The 22,085-nt window shown below is 48.0% G+C and overlaps 2 protein-coding genes across 6 annotated transcripts; one reads left to right on the top strand and one right to left on the bottom strand.

Annotated features, from left to right (window-relative positions):
- The first annotated feature begins 11,360 nt into the window (after positions 1–11,360).
- Positions 11,361–21,246, top strand: Blcap (BLCAP apoptosis inducing factor). Its single transcript, XM_034494842.2, has 2 exons — positions 11,361–11,513; positions 19,282–21,246. Exon 2 carries the CDS (start codon positions 19,456–19,458, stop codon positions 19,717–19,719), a length of 264 nt encoding a protein of 87 aa, XP_034350733.1. The 5' UTR covers positions 11,361–11,513; positions 19,282–19,455; the 3' UTR covers positions 19,720–21,246.
- Positions 15,232–17,654, bottom strand: LOC117703330 (neuronatin). 5 transcript variants are annotated; one of them, XM_076930143.1, is made up of 4 exons: positions 17,474–17,654; positions 17,214–17,393; positions 16,458–16,538; positions 15,232–16,191 (listed from the first exon to the last, which is right to left on the bottom strand). In XM_076930143.1, exons 1-4 carry the CDS (start codon positions 17,543–17,545, stop codon positions 16,099–16,101), a joined length of 426 nt encoding a protein of 141 aa, XP_076786258.1. In that variant the 5' UTR covers positions 17,546–17,654; the 3' UTR covers positions 15,232–16,098. The 5 variants fall into 5 exon arrangements, with proteins under 5 accessions (XP_076786258.1, XP_076786259.1, XP_034350734.1 ...); XM_076930144.1 differs by having other exon boundaries at positions 17,214–17,300; XM_034494843.2 differs by lacking the exon at positions 17,214–17,393.
- Positions 21,247–22,085: the final 839 nt, after the last annotated feature.

Here is a 22,085-nt window from a genome sequence, read left to right as displayed (position 1 = left end):
CAAAATAGACTTCAAACTAAAATTAACCAAGAGAGATGGCAAAGGATACTTTATACTCATCAAAGGAAAAATCCACCAAGATGATGACATCTATGACCTGAATGCAAAGGTACCCATGTCTGTAAAAGAAACATTACTAAAGCTTAAATCACACACTGACCCTTACTTATTGATAGTGGGAGACTTCAATACCCTATTCTCACCAATGGAAAGGTCATCCAGACAAAAACTAAACAGAGAAATATTGGAGCTAAAAGGTGTTTTGAACCAAATATACCTAACATAACTACAGAACATTTTACTCAAACACAAAAGAATATGCCTCCTTCTCAGCCCTGCACAGAACTGTCTCCAAAAATCACCACATGCTTGGGCACATAACCCCCTGCATCCCATCTGATAACCATGGATTAAAGCTGTATTTCAACAATTAGAAGTAACAGAGTTGTTCTACTGAATGACTGCTGGTTCAATGAAGAAATAAGAAATACAGACTTCCTAGAATTCAATGAAAATGAATGCACAACATACTCAAATTCATGGGACACAATGAAAGTGGTGCTAAAGGGAAAGTTTATAGCACTGAGTGCCTTCATAAAGAAATTGGAGAGATCTCATATTAGCAACTTAACAGCACACTCAAAATGTCTAGAACTAAAATAAGTATACCCAAGGAGTAGACAGCAGGAAATAATCAAACTGAGGCCTAAAATCAGTAACATAGAAACAAGAACAATACAAAGAATCAATGAAACAAACAGTTGGTTCTTTTAGAAAATCAAGATATACAAACTCTTATCCAAATGAACTAACAGAGAGAGAATATCTGAATTAACAAAAAGCAAAACCTTTCCGTTACCAGGGGTTCTAAAAACATCTATCTAGCAGGATGTTGGCTAAATCTAGAGATCAGGAGGAAGGGTTACTAAGGTGGGTTGCTATGAGGCCTTGTTTGAAGTTCTGAGAACTTAAAATACAGCAAGTGAATCATGGAAGGTAAGCAGAAAGAAGAATAGTAGATAGGAGAGCCAAGGGTGAGTGTTTGCCAAGAATACGGCCTTGCCATGGCTTCCCACACACATGGAATAAAGCACACAACTTATTTCTCCGAGGATCATCTGAGAGTGGCTGTCCTTACTGAACTCTTGGGGGAAAGTTCTCTCTCCCAAAGCATTCACCGCTGATCTTGAACCTGCCTGGCCGGCCAGGCTCACCTCCACCTCTGCCGCTGTCACAGACCCAGGACCCAGCTACTTCGTTACTTTTCTAAGAGCTGTAACACTCTGGGCATTCTCAGCCGGGGGGGGGGGGGGGGAGTCCAATGGAACCTATGTGTCCCCAGCTCCACATTGCCCTCCTTGGTCTCGTAAGCACAGGGGTATCTGATGTCCCAGAGAGAAGAGGGTGGACAGTGGACAACAGTACTCACTTATAAGAGGATAGTAGCTGTTAAGTAAAAGATAATCATGCTATAATCCACAGACCCAGAGAGACTCGGTAACAAGAATGGTTTAAGGAGGACACATGTATCTCCCTGGGAAGGGGAAATGGAACAGATTTTGTGGGTGGAGTGGGGACTGATAGGGCTGGGAACAGGAGACATCAGGTAGGCCGGTGTAGAGGGAGGTCCTGATATTACAATCCCGTTCTCCAATTGGTTCTTGATTTTTCAATAAAGAAGGCCAGGGGCCAATTGCTGGGTGAAAGGTACAGTGGGACTTTCGGGTCCCAGGAGGAAAAGGTAGACACAAAAAGGGAGAAAGGACTTTTCTGCCATGCTTTGAAAGAAGAGCGTAACAATCATGTAAGGCCTGGGGGGGAAGGGGGAGAAGAAGCTAGGGCCTGTGGCCTCTGGTACATAGGGGTGGCCAAGGGTGTTTGGCAGGGACTTTGTAGAACAAGCCACTAAGTTTAGGGCAGGAGGAGAGATAAAGATAATAAATTGGTAAGGGCACACTTTTCCAGGTGGGAGATATCTGCACCCAACTAGTATGCCAAGAAGGTAAGTTATAAAGTAACAAGTTGTGTGTGAGTGTCTTTTATCCAAAGATTCAAGGGTCTCAGGAATAGTGGGCTGGTAGTGCCACCCCTCCCGGAGCCTTTAAAGGGAAGCCAGGTAAGGCTGGTAGTGGCAGATTCCAGAGACAAGCCTGGTAGGACAAAGGGGAAGTCAGGAGGGGCCAGAGCACAGTTTAATCCAGCGTAAAGGCAATAGTGTTTTAAACTGCACACAACAGGAAAGATGGAGGGAAAGAGTCCTGGGAGAGAGTACTGGAACTGGGGACATTTAGGGGGCATTGTGGGAACCCAGTGCAATGGGAACTCCCTGGAATCCATGAGAGTAACCCTAGAGAAGACTCCTGGTAATGAAGGACATGGAGCCTGAACCGGCCGTCTTCTATAACCAGGCAAGGCTTCTAGAGGTGGATCAGAACCAACCCAGCTACAAAACCTTCAGCCTACAAATTTGTCCTTCCTGAGAAATGTGCTGGGACAATGGTGGCACAGAGCCTGTAGGAGTGGCCAACCAATGAGTGGTCCAGCGAGGGGGCCCAGGCTCTACATTGAGTGGATGGCCAGAAACCAGAGGCTCAATAGCCCAGAGACTTAGGATAGATCCACACACAACTGTGGGGAAAAGTCAATTAAATGATTAGTAATGATACTCTGTTATACCCATAAATAAGTGCCTAACCAACTATCATCAGAGAGGCCCCATCCAGCAACTGATGGGAGCAAACGCAGAGACCCACAGCCAAACACTAGGCAGAGCTCAGGAAACCCCACGGGAGAGGGAGAGGAAGAATTGTAGGTGCCAGAGAGGTCGAGGACACAAGAACACGGCCCACTGAATCAACTGAGCAAGGCTCATGGGGGCTCATGAAGTGACAGTCATGGAGCCTGTATGGTCCATGCTAGATCCTCTGCATATGTGTTATGGCTGTGCAGCTTGGTGTTCTTGAGGGATTCCTAACAGTGGGAGTAGGGGTGTCTCTGACTTGTTTGCCTGCTCTTAGGGTCCTGTTCCTCCTGCTAGGTTGCCTCTTCCACTCTCAATATGAGAGTGTGTGTTTAGTCTTAATTGTAACTCGTTATGTCTTGCTTGATTCCCTGGTTTGGGAAATGGAGGAGGAGTGGATCTGGGGGAAGAGGGGGAGCTGGGGGTGCTTGGAGGAGTGGAGAGAGGGGAAGCTGTGATGGGATATAATGTATGAGAGAAAGGTTTTTTAAAAAGAAGAAGAAAAAATACTCTAACAAAAACAACACAAGGAGAAAGGGCTTGTATTTGCTCGTACATGGGCACAGGGAAGTCACGGCAGCAGTAACCTGAAGCATCCGGTCACATCACACTCACCATCAGGATGCAGAGCAGGTGAATGTAAGCTCCCTTTCTTCATTTACACAGCCCAGAATCCCAGACAGGACTCGGTGCCAGCCCCCTCAACACAATCTTTGCTCACCCACATTCCATGACTGATCCTCAGCCCGTATCTCATTGCTCCTCCTCGTCCCCACTCCTTCCAAAGATTATATATCTGCGTTCTGTGTGAGGCCAGGGGTATACATTTTCATGTTCTCGGAAGGGTCTGGCATAAAGGAACTGAAGTCTAGGATTTAGGCTTCAGATCCATACGGCCTAGATTCAAATATAGCCACCACCTGTAGCTAGGAAGCCTCAGTCAATGCTCTCCACCTTCCTGTACCGGTTCTATTTTGTGTAAAATAAATAAAAATAAGTCTACATGTTACAAAATTGTGCTGAAAGTTGACTATGGCGTTTTAGTTTTTTAAAAATCAGGCAGTTCTGCACCATACCGCTAGGTGTCACCACAGACTTGGCTAAAATACTTCCTCTCGCTTCCCAAGGGAAAGAGTCCTAAAGACTGAGTCCTAAAAGCCTCTCCTTGTGAAAGCAGAGGACAGCCCTGGAAAGGGCTACTCCATTTAAATATATGTCTCTAAAGGTCACTTGTGGACAAGACCTAATCTCCACACTCAAAAATTATCTGGTAAATTCATGGGGCCAGGCTTTGGGGGAGTCATTAAACTCAAATGAGTCTACAAGAGGAAGGCCCTCGTGGTGGTGTCTCTGGCTAAGAAGAGGAAGGGAAACTCTGATTAGCTCAATTCCCCTAGTACTGGTCGCATTGTGATCCAGGAAAAAGGCTCTTCCCACTTGCCAACAGATGCTAACAACCATACTCTGGGACTTTCCGGCCTCCAGATTCATGGGCCATATAAACCTCCTTCTTTTATAAGTTGGGAGTCTTGAGTACTCAGTGACACCAACAGAAAGCACACTTAAAACAGGGGCCTTCTCTGCTGGGGCTTCTCCAGTGCAGCCAATCCCAGGGACCTCAGTCCTTAGTGAGAACAAGAAACAGGCTCTACTCTGAGCACGCTGTGCTATGACCTCACTGAGTCCCTGCCAATGGCTGAATCAGCTGCAGGCTAATATTTCCTTCCCTACTCTACAGAAGGGGAAAATAAGTCACAGACGTGTTAATAATGGTTCAAGAATGCACAGCTGGTAAGTGTGCGATGGACAAAAGCTATAGCACTCTAGTGGCCCCATCTGTTTTCCAGGACTTATATATTTCTTTAATCACTTTGGTAAAATTTCTGGCTACACTTTAAATCATTTCATGTCACATTGATTCTTTGTTGCCTTTGATATTATTGTTCCACTGTAGGTCCAATTTCCTGGATCTAATTCTTGGTTTAAAAAAAAAAAAAAGTTGGGCTGCCTTTCAGAAGCCAGAATTGTGCAGTTGGAATGGGAAGACAGACAGTCTGATTTTACACACAGCTCTCACATCAGTGACATAAGTGCCCCGAAGATTAGTCTAACTGAATTCTAGGACTCTGGTTACCAGCTAAGAGGTTTGGGGATCAATAAGGGAGGGAGGAAGGTGAGTGTGGTGACATTTGCTAGCACTCAGGAGGCTGAGGCAGGAGGATAGTGAGTTTGAGGCTAACCTGGGCTATCTATACAGTGAATTCCAAGCAGTGTCAAAATAAACAACTCAGGAAAAACAATCAAACAACGATAAAAAAAAAAAAAAGGCAGAACTCAGCCTTTATGTTCTGTGTGGTGTGAGAATGATTTTCCCTAGCCCTGCCTTCAGTTTTGAATGTGTTTGTCAAGAATACAGCAAAAAGAAAAATGAATGAAAAGAAAGAAAGAAAGAAAGACGGAAGGAAGGAAGGAAGGAAGGAAGGAAGGAAGGAAGGACAGCAAGTTGACCTAGACATCAAAACATACAGCAGAAAGCTACAGGAGTCAAGCTGGAGTTTCAGTTGTGACTTCTCTCCCTGGCTGAGTTTTCTTCATCTTGGGACAAACATAGTAACATCTGTTGGAAATGATTACTTTTCTAGCTATTCTCAAGAACACAGTATTTTCACTGGGGCTATTCCACTGTTCTATCAACAATTAGACTGGTCTGACTGTTTCCAGATTCAGATTCTTGGAAGACACTTAACAGAAACAGACTTGCATCTGAATGGAGGGTGATCGGGAACCCCACTTCCAGAACCAGGTTCTTAGTAGGTGACAATCTACCAATATAATGTACATTACATACCCACCCCACCCACATACCATTTATCCTAGTCTCCTTCTAATAGGTCCCACACTGCCCTGCTCTGGCTGTCTGGATGAGAAATCTCTCCATAGGCTCATGTATTTAGACACTCGGCACTGTTTGGGAAGGCTTTAGAAGGCTTAGGATGTAGGGGCCCTGCTGGAGGAGTCACTGAGAGTAGAAGCTGACAGTTTATAGCCTGGCCCTACTTCCAGTTTGCTCTATTTCCTGTGTGTGTGGTTGAGATGTGACCCATCAGCTTCCTGCCTACTGCCATGCCTTCCCCACCATTATAAATTCTAGCTCTGCCCTCCAACCCCCCCCCGACCCCCCCCCCGCCCCCTGGAACCATAAGCCAAAATAAAATCTTCTTTAAGTTGCTATTGTCATGGTTTTTATCTAAGCAACATTAAAGTAACCAATACACTGCTCAGGCTCCAGCTCTACTGAAGTCACTGGGCAAAGGAAGTGAGGCTGCCTTGGCTCCATGCTGGCATCTATCCCAATAGGCGTGGGTGGTGCTGTCCTCCACCCCACCCCCACTGCACAGTACGTAGTGCTTAAAGTACTACTTGTAGGAGGCCAATGGGTCAGCAGTTGCTGACTCTGGTGATCTGAATGAAAATGACTCTTATACAGGTTCATAAGAGCTGGCACTATTAGGGGGAGTGGCCTTATTGGAGTAGGTGCGGCTTTAGGAAGTGTGTCACTAGGGAATGGACTTTGAGGTCTTTGAAGCTCAAGCCAAGGCTCAGTGGCTCACTGTCTCTCCTGCTGCCTGTGGATCAGGATGAAGAACTCTCAGCTCCTTCTCCAGCACCATGTCTGCCTGCACACCACCAAGCTTCCCGCCATGATGATAATGGACTGAACCTCTGAAACTGTAAGTTACCCCAGTGAAATGTTTTCCTTTATAAGAGTTGCTGTTGTCATGGTGTCCCTTCACAGCAATTGAAGGCTGAAGGGGAGGACCTTGACAGGTAGCTACAGAGGAGGGGACAATACCTCCAGAAGAGTAACAGGGTCAGCTTAGCAAGACTTTCCTGTCTGCCGTGTGAAGGACGGCTCTGATTTCTGTTGCTGTGATGAAAACAAAACAACAACCAACCAAACGAAAAACAATAACAAAAAACCTGACAGAGAGAAGCTTAGGGAAGAATGGATTAACATATTTACAATCCCAGGTTATAGTCTGCCATGGGGATGAAGTGGGGAGGAGGTCTAGCTAGGTACTGGGATCTGGAAGCAGCTGGCCACACCACATCCACAGTCATGAGCAGAGAGAAATGAGTGTGTACAGGCTTGAGTGCTCACCTACCTTTCTCTGCTGGAGTTTCAGTTGTGTCCAATCCCAAAGCCAGGGAATGGTGCTGCCAACCTTCAGACCAGGTCTCCCCATATTAATTAAAGCAACCAAGATCATCTTCCTCAGACATGCCTATGGGCCAACCTGTTCTAGATAAGTCTCTTGCTGAGACTCTTTCCAAGTGGATCTAGGCTATGTTGGCAAAATTAGCCATCACAAAGACTGGAGTTTGACAGGAGTCAGAACAGAGAGGCCAGTGCAGGCCTGAGGAAGGGAGGGTGGTGACCAGGACCAAACTTTGGCAGTAAGGACAAAAAGGTCTAAAGGGGACAGGGATACCCAAGGAAAAGACAAGTTTCAGAGGGTAAAGAATTGAGGAAAGTAGGTGTCCTGGTTGGGTGCCATGTGGACAGGGACAATTTCAGAGGCCTTGGCAGGAAGTCAAGGTTGGCTTAGCCAAATTTTAGAGCACAAAGGGTTTCTGGGTCATTCAAAATCCCAGCATCCAAGTGGAGCAAGCCTGAGTATGGAAACCACCAAGGAAGCCGAGCAGAGGTCAGAAGCCATGGCTGCCTCTAGCTTCGCAGTTTCCACAGGAAAGTTGGCCACTAGGGCTTTGCCAATGGCCACACCTGCCACAGAAGTTCTAGACACATACTTTCTGACCCTTGTTTTGGGATCTGTATAAATACAGAGGTTTTCTACGCCTGCCCTTGTTCTGAATACTGAAAGGGAGACCTTATATTTACTAATAAGCTTCAGACACTACAGCTGGGATGGATTCCGAGCTATTCTAACCCAACAGCTGGCCTTAGACTACTGCTCAGACTGCTTCCCAATCACGTGGCTGGATACCTGCCATCTTGGTCTTGCTTTGGCACTTCCTTCCTCATAACAACAACTCCCTGGCTCCCTATCTGAGACCATCTCCCTCTCTCTGAGCACAGAGGTCCCACCTTTTCCTTTCCTGCCCAGCTGTAGGCTGTCCAGCCCTTTCCTTTAACTGATCAGTAGATGCTGGAATAAAATGTTTTACAAAACACTGAGTCAGGATTCCTATTTCATAATAATGACAATGCCAAAGTCCAGACTGCAACCAGATCTCTGGATACAGAGATCAGCATCTGAATACACAATGCACGAAAACATTCCCCAACAGGGGTTTTTAAAATATGCTTTTCCTACTTTTTTTTTTTTTTTTTTTAAATAGGACCAGCTTGATGAGTGATCCTTTGAGACCATCTACCTGAGCCAAGTCTTTGCTTGGTCCCTTCCTCTCCTGACCCCCTTAAACTACTAATTAGATTGCTGCAACCTCAGTTCAGTTTTACCATCTCTTGAGCTAGAACCATGGGATCATGCTCTCTGCACTGGTTTGGTCCAGCTCCTTTTAGCCCACATCCTGTGTGTCAGATTAATGTGTAGTGTGCTAGTGGTTTGTTACATTTATGCATACATACGTACATTTATGTCCCTCAAAATTTAGAGGGATTCCAAGGCCCCAAATATGAGGGTGCTCAAGACTCTCATAAAATGATGCAGTGTTTACAGGTACCCTACACACATCTTCCCAAGTGCTTCGCTCCAGCTGCAGAAAACTGAGTAAAACTGGTTTAGGACCCCAGGACAAGGGATTGAGGTGCATATTTACATATCAAAATAGACCTGGCCTCCAGCTTCTCCCAGCATCCCTCAGTCCCCTCCTGGCTCCCAACCCTTAAATTTCTAGCCCAGGGGCTGGACTGCCCTTCCCTCAGAGGCTCCTCCCTATATAAATGCAAACATTTTGCACTCTTTCTCCTCTCTCTCTCTTTCTCTCTCTCCCTCTCTCCTTCTTCTTCCATTCTGTCTCTATGTGTCCGATCGATCTTTCTCTCTTTCTCTTTCCCCTACTCCCCATGGTGACTTTGGTCCTTAGGGCCAGTGAACTCACCAGAGAGCAACTTCCCAATAAACCTGCTTTCTTTTTTTTTTCTTTTTTTCTTTTCTTTTTTTTTTTTTTTTTGGTTTTTCGAGACAGGGTGTTTCTCTGTGTAGTCCTGGCTGTCCTGGAACTCACTCTGTAGACCAGGCTGGCCTCAAACTCAGAAATCCGCCTGCCTCTGCCTCCCAAGTGCTGGGATTAAAGGTGTGAGCCACCACCACCCGGCCTTTAAACCTGCTTTCAAAATATTCTAATCTGGCTTGAATTGGCTCATTTCGCCAGCGGCAGAGAAATAACCTATCAAAAACCTGTAAGAGCTATAAAATCTCTTATGTTTTTTTAGGCAATGACCACAAGAACAGCTGTACATGTTCAGTACAGGTGCAAATTCTTTCAAATGTTTCAGAAACATTTTTGAACCTCCCATGCAGAAGTTATGGCTACCACGTACCAAATGTACCCCCACAAACTGAGCACTACACAGTGTTATGTTCCATTCTACTGTGGACGAACACTGGGTTGTTTCCAGGCCAACTGAACTAGGGATTCCTCTGCTAAGGAGGCCCAGATGGTCCCTAAGAGTGGAGGATCTGGGCACCACACAGGGGTGTGTTGAGAACAAGGAGATGCTGAGTTTCCTACAGGGCCATTCAGCAGTACACAAGAATGCTAGATGCCCGAGACTCAGTGCTCAGCCCACTATTCATTTAACAAGAGCTACCTGGCCCTCTGTTTTCTTCTGGAGGTACACGGATCCTTAAGGACTCATAAGCAGTTAAACAAAAGGGTGACAGTCAAACCTGCTGCAGTCTCAACTGAGGGACGAATGAACACCGTCCCGGGTCAGACGGGACACCTGGAACTGGGATGGCCATCTTGTGCACACGAAACCAATTGAAAGACAACGGAGTGTTGGAAGAAACCCAGGTCCTCTGTGACACTAAGCCACTCCATTTATCTGTCACTCTCGTTTCCTTTTTAAGCCAATAATTTAGTGTTTTAAAAAGAGAAAAGAACAAAACAAGAAACTGGCAACATGAAGAACAGGCTATGGAGCCATCTCACTCCCGAATCCAAGGTGTCCTATGTCTCCCGCAGGAGGCAGCAGCAGCCAGCTCCATGGAACATTTTTTTTCCTGTTTGAAGCCCTGCTTTATGGACCAGCCTATGGCAGTCGGGACAACAGAGTCTGTTCACTGCATCCCCATTCTGCAGCTCCTTTCCTGGCTCCTCCCTGGATCACCAATGCCCACTTTCCTTCCTTCCTTGGATTCCCTTGGCTTCTGGACAACACCCAGACTCATGTGCTGAGGAAGGCCCACCAGCCCTTATACAGTTCCACTCTCTCCACCCACAGGCTGTTCCGGGCATTTCCGCTATGACTTCTCAGTCCCTTGCAGCCTGTCTTCAGGCCTTTCCACCCTTCTTCCATCCCTACGACCACAGCTTAGGTGTCAATCCCTGTGTCTCAATGCGTGCTTCCGGCACCGTTTGATATGATCTCTTCTAGCTCCCTTAGTCACTACCTGTCTGAGTCACCGTGACTGTATCTGGAAAGATGTTCACGTTGCTTAGCTTGTCTCCCATCCCGAACCTCACCTCCATGTTTCCTAACCCTGAAAGTCAATGGCTTGAAGAGACCCAGATTTGATTTCTTTTCATTGCCCTGAAGAACATAGCTTCCCATGCCTCTCAAGACAAAACTTCAAATTCATAACCAAGGTACCTGTCATATTCCTTGTTCACCTCCCACCCTTAGGGTTGTCACCTCCACGTCTGGAACAAGACCCCTTCACTCACACAATGCACAAACTCAATCTGCCCAAGAAGGCCACAACCCTCGCCCACTCCAGACACCAGGGTTTTTACCCATTTCTTCTCTCTTTAATTTGCCTCCTAAGCGCCTTCCAGGATGCCTAATTACGAACTGGTGCGGCTAAAAGTGATTACTGGGTGGTAGTCTCTCCTGTTCCCCAACATTCACTCTCACCTCTTGACTGAGAAAATGGGGATCAGGAGTCGAACTCTACCTCCTTAGCCTCTAGCACTGCGCTTGCGCACAGTATGAGCTCAGGAATGTGGCTAATAAACTGGTAAGTGACCACACTGACTCATCTAGACTTTAACAAGCCTGAGGCAAAGCCATTTCATAACCCAGAAGGAAGCGCGTTCTTAGCCCAAGGTTGAAAGGGCCAGATTTGAGCCACGAGAAGTTTGCCCAGAGTGCACAAATCCTAAGGTCCTAGAGCTTTTGGGGAACCAGGCTCTTCAGCGTAAGAAGAGCCCACGCTCGCCCAGGGAGCTCTCAAAGAGTAAGGATCACAATCTGCTGCATATACATGAAGGGGACCATGGGCCAGAGGTTCGGGGCTGCCCAAACTGCGCCTGACCAAATATTCCACGGGCTTGAAGACCTCAGCGCCCCATAATTTTATTCAACTCTATAAAAAGTTCAGAAAGGAGATTTCGTGGCGGATACTGAAGGAAGAGTACCTGAGAATAGCCTCGCTTTGAGCCAGTTTGTCAGGCGTTCACAGAGGACAGCCCGATTTTGCTCGGAGGGTCCTTGGGCCGCTCCACTAGAAGACGAAGGGGGCGTCTCCCCAGCTCCTGCGGCGTCGGTGGCGAGCTAAGGTGGAGGCAGGCAGTGGCAGCGACGGCGGCAGTGGCAGCAGTGCCATGGCGGGGCTCGCAGGTATGGTGGCGTCACCCGCCTGGGCAGGGTGAGAGGCGCTCGGCGCGGCCGCGCCGCCATGTTAGCCCTCCGGGGTCACCTTAGGCGCCGCTTGGCCTCTCGCTGGGGCTTTCCGCGCGGCCCGGGGCGGGCGCACCCTTGTCTGGCGTCAGGTGACTTCCCCCCTTTCGCCCCAACCTGGGCCTTGGGGGGTCCCTTCCCGTCCCTTGGGTGGGCTCTGGGATTCCTAGCTGTCACTCTGGCCTCCAAGGTCAGCGCGCTCCCCGGACGGGGCTGGGAGGGGCGGGCGCGACCACCACCTCCTCTGTTCCGGATCTTGGTAAGGGGCTCAGCTTCTGGGAGGCCGGACACTCTTTCCTCGCCACTTCAGTCTGTCTCTCGCTCTCTCTCTTTTTTTCTTTTTCCCCCTATCCGAAGGAGTGTGGGGAGAAGGTAGAAGTGGGCCCCGAACGCTCTCTTTTGTGTCTGGAGTGATAGGGGACCATCTGCTTCGGGTCCCTTATGCTTCTCACTCCCACCAACTTTTCTTTGAGTCTGGACAGCGGTTCCCTTTCTAGTGTGTGGGGAGTGGCCCTCAAGGGCAGCAGAAGCAACGGAGTGCCTGTCACACTCGCCTTGGCCTGGAAAGGAAGATGGGGGATGGGGCCAGTCGATTTTTCCTTACTCCTGACAAACCACCTTTAGCTTCTTTCTAGGTCTCATGTCTTTTTCTACTTGGAAAACTGGGGCCTGTGCTAGTTTATAGGTTATGCCTGTTTATAGGTTCAGATCTTCTTTGTCCCTTCAGGGAACTGATGCATTGGGGACAGCTTCTCTGCCCTGCCTGAGATGGTCCAACCATCCTGTCAGCCATCTGAACTGCAACACCAAAGCCAGGACCCAAAAAAGTTCCATTGTATGTGCCCATGGCAAGTGTTAGGTAGAGCTTGCATGTTTCTTTTGAGTCAAGCTTCATTAATGGCAAGAGTTGGTGTTTAAAGATTGAATTTCTGGAACCTTGATCAGTTTCCAGGAACCAGATCAATTCTCGATCTGAAAATGGTCATCTTGAAGTTACTGCTGAAACAGTTTAAGTTATTACCTGTTATTTCTAAGGGGAATGAGAGTTAGTCTGCCCTAAGTGTTCTCTTTGAAACACTTGCATTCCATTCAAACTTGTCACTGTGTGATCTACCAAGAGCCATGTATTGCCTTCCTCTGTCTTCCGGCTCTGCCCTGGGAATGTTCAGGAATCTGTATCCTGCTGTGGTTTGAGTCCCGTGGAGGGAGCAGGGACAGGATCTTTCCAGAGAAGATGTGGCAAACATGTCTCTCTGGCATATGGAAAAAAAGAGTCTTTGGTAAACTAGTGTTGTATCTGTGTGTACACATTTAAATCTCCTGGGGATTAACTGCCAGCTCAGAGTCTCCCTTTTGGGGTGTTGGCTCCTGAAGTGATCCAAGTTTGAAAGTAGATACCTAGTAAGTAGCCAGCAGCCAGCCTGCTTCCTTCAGAGCCTCTGTGTAATTAAGCTATCTTTGGCTAGCCCCAGAGTCAAAGCCAAAAATCTTAATCCTTCTCCTGCCCCTCACATACATTTCAGTCATAATTCAGTTACTCTACAGATCAACATAAAAGTCTCCTAGAGCCCACATCTCTAAAAGTTCTGGTACTTAGTGACCTCCACCCGACTGAGCTTGAGCTGATCAGGCCAGAACACAGCCTTCTCTAGCACTAGTGCCTGGAGTCTCATGTGTTGCTAGATTCCCATAAAGCTATTACACTTCCCTCACAACCTACTTGCTCTGCCTTTGCTCCTCTTTGGAGTTAGCCTCTTTAGGGAAAAGATATTTAGCTCTGTGTACTAAGGATTTTACAATAAAAACATATCCCATTGCTTTATGTGAGAATAAACTTTTAATATATAGCTTGTGGAAGCATTTTATAAATAGGTATGTTTGGATCAGGCTTGCAGGTTTTACACAAAGAATGGACATGAACATGTTACTACTTTCTCTGGAGGGTTTAGTTTGCTGTCAGGACAGAAGGGTGTGGAGTGTGAGAAGAAAGTGGATAGTGGACATTTCACATTCTTGGGCTCACCAGGGCACACCTTGCCTTGAAGTCTCTACCTACACTCATCACTGCTGGATGATAAAGCCCTGGGGCTACCAGTAGCCTCCTAGCTTGGGGGGTGGGGAGACAAGATATGCTATGTCCAGAGTAGCCAGACTCCTTCCTCCCTGTTTTGCCTTTGTGTACTCAGCTGGCATCTAATTTGGGCTAACGTCAGAACATATGGAACAGTAGAGTGTTATCCGGCCCCCACTCCAGATCTCCAATCCAGTTACTCTACAGATACACATAAAAGGGAGAGTCACCCTTCATTTGGAACCTGTGTTGATATGTACTCAAGGTTCAATGAGTTTAGTATGGCAAACCACAGAAATTTCTAGCCATAAAGGAGGTAGCCACTGACTGCAGACGAAGTTGGGACAAAGGACCCAACCTAACTTCAAGCCTTACCAGCAGCTGTATGTACCTTGCTGAGGAAGACCAAGCCTTGGAATGCATGTCACACCAAGTCCTGTGGAATCCTGGCTGTCATGACATCTATGGGGCTCGTCTGGACCTTAGTGGGGAACTAAAAGCAACCTGGCTGGGGAGCCTAAACTGATTTGATGAGTGGAAAAGCCAAGCCACACCAAATTCTGTGCTTTTTCCCCATAATTCCCTGGTGCTGAATGAAATTATAAGTATCTTCAGAGGTGCCAGTGATTGGTTTGAAAATCAGGTTTTCTTGGGGGATCTTCAGGGTCAAGTTTCAAGAGCTTTGAGGTACTTTGTGCACCTGAGTGTTTGTGGTGTGACAACCAGGGCTAAGAAGTTCCAGGAAATAGCAAGAGAGACTGATGGCCTTCCAACTCATTCCTTTAGTATTGGCATAGGAGCAGGTGTGCAGAGACGGGTGGATAAAGCCAGACGTGAAGCATAACAGGTGCAGGACCATTTGGTGAGGCAGTCAGCTGACACTTGTAGAACAGCCTTGCTAACCAAGAAAGGGAACTGAGGGGCCAGCCCACCCATCCTGATGCAATGGGGGGAGGGGGGAGGGCAAGCTATCGACCTGATAAGGCCCTTGAGGATGAACTAAGAAAATTAAGAGAGGGGGTGTCCAGCTAAAGGGTTGGAAAAGCCAGGTAGGATGGCCAGCCTTAGGGTGATCCTGGGGCCTGGAGCATTAAACTGGGTGGAGGCGGGCAGAGCCACTTCTCATGCTTATTGTCCCAGCTGTGCCCCCCTCTTCCTGCCCAGTATTCATTTTCTGGGGCTCCTGGGTGGAGATCTGTGGTATGCCTTTCTATTCTTAAATTAGCCCCCATGATCCTTAGTATTCCATTTAGAGGGCCAGTCCCAGTTATTTTCTCTCCATCTTTCCCAGGTAGATAACCTGTCATGGTACCTTATCTCAGCACCACCAAAGAAATGTACCTATCATCATGGGGAAGGAGAAATGTCCCTTATTCTGGGACAGATGAATACCACTCTTTTCATTGGGGATGAGAAATAGTCCTTTATCTCAGGACAGATTTAAATGAGGCAGATATGAGTCTAGTTCATTCTTGTCTTCTTGTCCCCCTCCTCTCCTCCTTTTTCAAAGTGATGTGCCCCTCCACAATGAGTACATTGCCCAGCTTTAGAGATATGTGACCCTGTCGTAAAAAAATGCCACAAAAGAACTTTTTGGTGCACCCCAACTGCTCTGCAGGGTCCTAGGACACTGTACAAGACAGAAGAGGTCCGTCTTTTTATTTTTAGTGGAGGTGGTCCCTGTCTCCAGGAGCTTACAATCTAGCTGGGGAGACACAACTAATGCACACTTAAACCAGTACAATTAGCAACTACCACAGTATTGACCACAACTGCTGCGTGAGACCAGGGATAAGCAAGGTCGGTGAAGAGCCGGGAGTTGGAGACAGTGTTTTGGTAAAGGTGGGATTCAATTACTGGTTGAATAGGTCAGAATCAACTGACACATTTTGGGGAGGGCTTTGGAAGGCAGGGGAATGGGGGAATGAGGGAGCAAGGCAGGAATATGCATGCCATAGGCAAGGGACAGCAAGAAGGCCCCACTTAACCCTTTTCCTCCACCACCCATGCCCTCCACTCTCCCAGTGCTGCACACAGTTGACACCAAGATTCAGGACTTCAGCTGGTGATGTCAGAATGGCCATTCTGCTTGATGACGGGGTGTTGGATCTCCGTGGTAGGATCTTGTGCAGCTGAGATGGTGCTGTCCCTACTTGATCCAGATAGAATGTGGTGCCTATGCCCATATCTCAAGGGTTGCTCCCCTATTTCCCCTCCTCTCCCACCCACCGTTAGTGGGACAGGGGCAAAGGGACCAGGAAGGGAACTGATATCTTCATCATTGTCAGTGCTGCTTTTCCGGGAGCCTAATGGCCCCTCACTGACCTTGGCAAGTGCTCCTCTGACGAAGGAGCACAGGGGACCCCCCATTCCTGTGCGGCTCTAGCTCCCATGCTGGTCCAGAAGCACAGGAACACTTGATGATTCGGCCGCCCAGGGCAGGGAGCTGGGGCCTCAGTTGGGGGCTCGCTGCCTGCGTTCCCCCACCACCTGCCGCCCCGTCAGGGACACCGTGTGCACCAGCTTCTGCAGGGAGTACCTGAACACCTGCGGTGAGAGACCCAGGACCCACCCTTAGAGAAGGACCCCGGACCCAGTGAGCTATTGCTGCTACTAGTGCTTGCTGCTTCTCCTGTGTGCCCGGCCGGCCCCGCCCCCTGCCCCGCCCGCCCGCCCGCCCGCCCTCCTGTCCTGCAGAGCCTGGAGGGGCTAGAGAGGCACAGCTTGTCCACCAGTCAGGGCAGCTGCAGCTTTTCTAACTCTGCTGAGAGCTGCAGGGCTGCAAGCTGATTGGACCCACAACTTAAGTATACCTCACTTCTCGCAATGAGCTGTGTCCCTGGAGGATTTCGAAAAGCGAATCCTACCCAGTAAATGCAGCATTCCAGGAACACCTTGAAGGAAATAATGCGATTCCTTTGGCAAAGGATTCCTGCAAAGGGAGCTCTCGGGGTAGTTTTATGCACAAAGCCTTTTCCTCCAGTTTGGTTGTAAGAGAAGCACTTTTGAGAACGTGAGCGTTCTCTTTTTCCGTAAAATGATTTGCCCTCTTTTTTTTCCTTTTCTCTTTCTTTCTTTCTGTCTTTCTTTCTTTCTTTTTTAATTTAAGAAGTGTTCTTTCCCCTTCCATTTTTGTCCTGCGAGGGGCATTTTCCTCTGTTATTTTATTCAAAATGTGTTTGCAATTTTGTTATTTTTTTTCCCGTTTCTTTGTTTCTTTTTCAGTGCTCGTTTATCTAATCCATTTTTCTCCTAGTAAGTGCCTTTGTCTGGCATTTTTCTTGCAATGCGCGTTTTCCCTATTTTTGCTGCCCTTTATTTTCCCTTCTTATTTATTGAGATTCTTTTCGTTATTTTTCCTGAGGAGTGCCATTTTCTAACTTCTTTCTCATCCGCTCATGTGTTATGTGTGTATATATAGTGTGTTTTAAAGAAAATTTCCCGCATTGCGCAATTTTTTAAGCGAAAATTTTCTGTTGGGTGAGCTGTAAAGTCTCGCAGCACACAAGTGCCCCGCCTCCCGCCTGGGATCCAGCCTGAGTAATAGCGGGTGTTTGGGTGTTTCTTACCGCGCTGGTCGTGATCGTCCGCAGCGGGCGACCGCCGCACCCCTGAGCCTTTGTTCCCGGCTGGCGCGGGCGCACTGGGGACAGGGTCTGCGCGAGGATGTGGGCACGGGAACGGGCGGGGACAAATAGTACCAGCGGCACTTTGGTACACAGGGATCCATAGGATGGGTTGGGTAGGGGCTGCAATCGCGATATGGATTAAGGGGTCCGGGGCGCGTTTCGGGTGCCCCTTCCCACCCAGAGCCGAGGTGTATACTCACCTGCAGCAGCACGCGGAAGATGTACCAGCCGATGATGAGCAGTTCTGCCGAGGCTGCTGCCACTGCAGCCATGGTTCCGAGAGTGGGTGGGTGGTCGAAAGCAAGGGTTCGCAGAGGTTTACTGGTTTTGGAATCTGTTGCTGGGCGAAATGCTGCAGCTCTGGTGGCCGCGCCTTAAGTACCCTCCTGCCACCTAAGTGCGCATGCGCGCCAAAATACACCTTTCATTTGGAAAACCGAAGTTAGGGAAGTCTCTCAGAAAACAAAATGTAGGGCTGGAGAGATGGAGTTAAGAGCACTGACTGCTTTTCCAAAGGTCCTGAGTTCAATTTCTAGCAATCGCATGGTGGCTCACAACCATGTGTAATGAGATCCGATGCCCCTTTCTGGTGTGTCTGAATCTTTAACAAAATAGAAAGAAACCAAAATGTGTATTTTTATAATATTCCCTCAATTTTATCCCGTGCCAGCTGTTTTGTGAGAATCTTTGATTATTACCATTTTTCTGACTGTTGCTTCCAGCTCTATCTGGCTGCGGTCCCGAGCCGGGCTAGCACTCTGCTCTTTGTAGCTAAAGCAATTGTATCTACTCTGGGAGGGATGTAGGAAGGATTGGTGTGCTTTGTGTGTTCTAAAGGAGCGAGCTTTATGGAGGAGTGGTCCAAATTTGGGACTAGTTTTCTGCGGGACAGATATCGACCTTCGTCTTGTGCTCCTCTTCCCCTCCCTAGTAGGTCTGACTGAGCCAGAGTGATTCTTTGTACCAGTTGCTATGCAGCTGGAGCACAAAATAGGATTTTGCTACAGCCAGGAAGAGTTATGGCTACTGTCTCCTAGTTTCAAACTAAAGGTAGTGTCCCTCTGTTAGCAAGGTCATATAGATCTTTAAAAGATCCCAGTAAGAGTGGAAAGACCAAATTGCTGTTTGCAAGTAGAGGGTCACCACGGTCCCAGTGGCTGGAGAAAGTATCTTTCTAGCAAGCTCCCTGGCACAGAGGCCAAATGATATTTGCCCTATTTTGATAGAATATTAATTTTGATTAAATACTTACAGAGACCCACTTCTGTCAATGTCAGTAAAAGACGAAGGTTTAAGGGTCCAAGTGAGTTAGCTATTGTGGTTTTGATTTTCTTTCTTTTTTTTAAATTGATTTTTCAAAGAAGTTGGCTGGTTTGGGATAAATGATGCTGAACTATTTGAAAAAAGCAAACACGGTCCAGGCTGCTTTCTACTGTGTCTTCCCATAGCTTGCCAGGATCTGAGATTCCACTGCCTAGCTTCTCCAGGTCAGCAAGGCACAGATACTGCTGTGAAATTGACATACTCCACCACACTCTGGAGCTGCAGATATGAGCCTAGATCCAGAGCCCTTTCTTACCACATGGGGGCACAAGAGCCAGCCATTGTGTCCTGTGGCAGCCACAGGGGAGTGTTGTGAGGTCTGGGGCCTTTGAGGACGGGCTGCAGCCCCAGGAGGCGATACATGATCTCTGCTGGGCAGGGCCCAGGCAAAGCCAGCCCACTGTGGGGACGGTGCCCTCCTGGGATCCCCAGTAGAAGCTCAGGGAAGACATACCCCGGGAGGCTATCTTAAAGTAATCATTTGGGTAGGAGTAGACTCATGGGTGGGCAGGGAGGAAAGGGCATTCACATTTGCTGTTGTTAACCATAATCCATTTTCCCAAATAAGTATACAATTTGTTCCTGTTTTTTGTTTCTTTGTTTTGTTTGTTGTTTTTTTGTTTTTTTGTGTGTCTTTCTGTCTGTCTGTTCTTTGTCTGTTTGTTGTGTTGACTTTTCTCTTCAGGATCCCTGCTGCCTTGGTGATCCCGGGCTGACAGCCAGAGAGCACAGCGGCTCAGCTCCTGGAGAGAGAGTCGAAGAAAACGGAGGGCAGCCACCTGTGCCTGCTGGTTCCCATTAGGTCTGTTCCTGCAGCGGTGCCTGGCAGCCTTGGTGAAGGCCCTGCCCGGCAGAGATCATGTATTGCCTCCAGTGGCTGCTGCCCGTCCTCCTCATCCCCAAGCCCCTCAACCCTGCTCTGTGGTTCAGCCACTCTATGTTCATGGGCTTCTACCTGCTCAGCTTCCTCCTGGAACGGAAACCTTGCACAATATGTGCCTTGGTTTTCCTGGCAGCCCTTTTTCTCATCTGCTATAGCTGCTGGGGAAATTGTTTCCTGTACCACTGCTCCGATTCCCCACTTCCGGAATCAGCCCATGACCCTGGTGTTGTGGGCACCTAACGTCTGCCGAGATAGCTTGCCAAGGAAGCAGAAGACGGGAGGGGAGGCATTGACATAGGTCATAAAGCATTGGAGTTTCAGATCCCGTAGCCCTGCGGGTACCACATTCCTAATGGAGCCTTTTGGCCTGTGATGTTTTATCCTTATAATGTGAATAATGGCACTGACCGGTGCTTCTATTGTAGAGTCCTGTAGTTGTGGGTGGTCTTATGGTTGTGTGTTCTGTCACCATCTGGGTCCCAGCTGATGGGTTAGCCCACCCCCTTGCTCATTGATTTGGGGAGTCTATACTTATCCTGAACAACTACCCTTGGTATGACCTGGGTGGATACGATGTAGTCTCATTGTCACCTCCATAACCCTTCCTTGTCAAGATCTTCCTCATACCCTCCTCAGTCCCTTTCCCTGGCTTCCCCTTGGTTCTCTCCCACCCCTTTCCTTTTTGGGGGAGCACCTGTCCAAGACAGGGCTTGTTTTTGCACTTATCTCAAATTTGAAGAGATTGCTGACGCCCGAGAGCCTCGCTTTTTCATCCTTCGCTCCCTATTGAGAAGGTGAGATGGAGTCATGTCTCAGCTGCTCACTGTCCACAGACCGCCAGTATTTTCTCTGCCTCGTTTTTTAAGAAAGAAGCAATGGGAGACATTGCTCTTTGGTCTGGGTATCTGGGCTCTTGCCTTCCAGCCCAGCCTCCTTCTCCCTTTGCTCTTCCTCCTGCCTCTCTCAGCTGACCTAAGGGACTGCCTCCTGTCTCCAGTGCATGCTCTTCCGGAGGGAGATGTGCAGGATTCTCGTAGCCCCAGTGGTCCCTGGCTGAGGGAATGGGAAAGTATTACATTTTTCATAGCAGCCATGGTTCCCTTGATAGGTGTTTGGATATTTTATGATATGCCCTGTATGTGTGTGCACTAGTGTCAGCGTGTGTGTGTGTTTGTGTGTGTGTGTGTTTACATACAGATACATGTGTATATTCCTTTTGAAGAAGCTTTACCGAATGTGTTTTGATTTTGAAGTTTAGTAGTAGTAGCTAGCTGTAGTAGGTCCTCCTGCAGTTTTTATTTAGCATGGGATTGCAGAGTGACCAGCACAGTGGACTCGAGAGGTGGGTCAGACAAAACCCAGGGGAGCAGCCGCCATCATCCTCCCACCAGGAGCTTCTTCATTCCTGCGCACATAGACTGTACACTATGAAGAATACACAGGAAGAAAGACGTGGTGACTTTGTACTTGTTTGCTTTTCTCTGAGCTGCAGAAACAAGTGTTTGCAAATGAGACTTTCTCCTGGCTCCTGCCAACTTGGAATCAGCATGGTTGTCCTTCCAGTCAAAAGTGTCCCTCCCTCTCTCTCCTGTGCAAGTGCTGGGCCAGGCACAGGAATGATGCAGGCATTGCTGGAAGCAGGCATCTGGGGAGTGGGACTTGGAGGCCACACTTGTGAAACACTTGGACTGCTCTTGTAAAGCTTTGATTTCTGGTGTGTTCGTTCCACAGCTGTTTGAAATGTTTAATAAAGCTTTATAAACTTTCCTTTGTGGTGTTATGTGGCTGCAGTCCATTTGGGTCATGGTGTTGGATTTCTGAGTTGGTAGGGGCAGGGTGAAGCACACAGCACTGAGTCCTTGGCGCCTGAGTACCTCAGCTGGAAAATCTGATCTGTTCTCTGGAGAACAGATGCTGGAACTGGGGGAGATGAGGAGGGGGCAGTCCAGGCGATAAACAGGAGGGAGTCTGGAAGTTTTCAAAGATGAGACCTTAGCACTTCTCAGCTCCCATGACTTCCTGTCTAAAACTGTTTGCTCTACAGGACTTGAGGAACAGATCCCTTGATAAACAACTTAGGACAGCTGGGGCTCTAATCATCAAGAATTTTTATGGTGCTACTTTTGAAGTAAAAATAAATGAAACCCCTCTTGGCATTTCAAGGTTCGCATCCACCCAGCACATCTTAGGTGACGGCTTAGAAGCACAAGAGAGTACCGTCCCTTGCTGTGGATGTGCACATGGTACTATGAGTATGACCTGGGACACTCAGTTGGGGCAGCATGTCAGCAGTGTCCTGTGCTGGGCATGCACCTCCAGGTCTCTCAGAAGGCAGGACAGGATCATGGCCTGAGCAGCAGGAGCTGTTGTGAGGGCTGCTGAGGTCATGTTTGAGGTGCATTAGGTGACTTCAGGGAAGTTCCGGTGACCTCCTCAGACGGTTCCTTTATTGTGGGAAGGCTGTGTGGATTTGCTCCTGCTCTGCTTTACATTTTTCTGACTTTTTGCATTCCTGGCATTGCTGACCCATGGTTTCCTCTTCATTATAACTTTCCAAAGAGACAACTGTAATCTGTATGTAATCCGCTCATACCTATAATTGCAGC

This window comes from Arvicanthis niloticus, chromosome 2 (genome assembly GCF_011762505.2).
Source record: "Arvicanthis niloticus isolate mArvNil1 chromosome 2, mArvNil1.pat.X, whole genome shotgun sequence".
Lineage (NCBI taxonomy): Eukaryota > Metazoa > Chordata > Mammalia > Rodentia > Muridae > Arvicanthis > Arvicanthis niloticus.
Note: the sequence above shows the minus strand (reverse complement) of the source record. Positions and strands in the feature narration are given on the sequence as shown.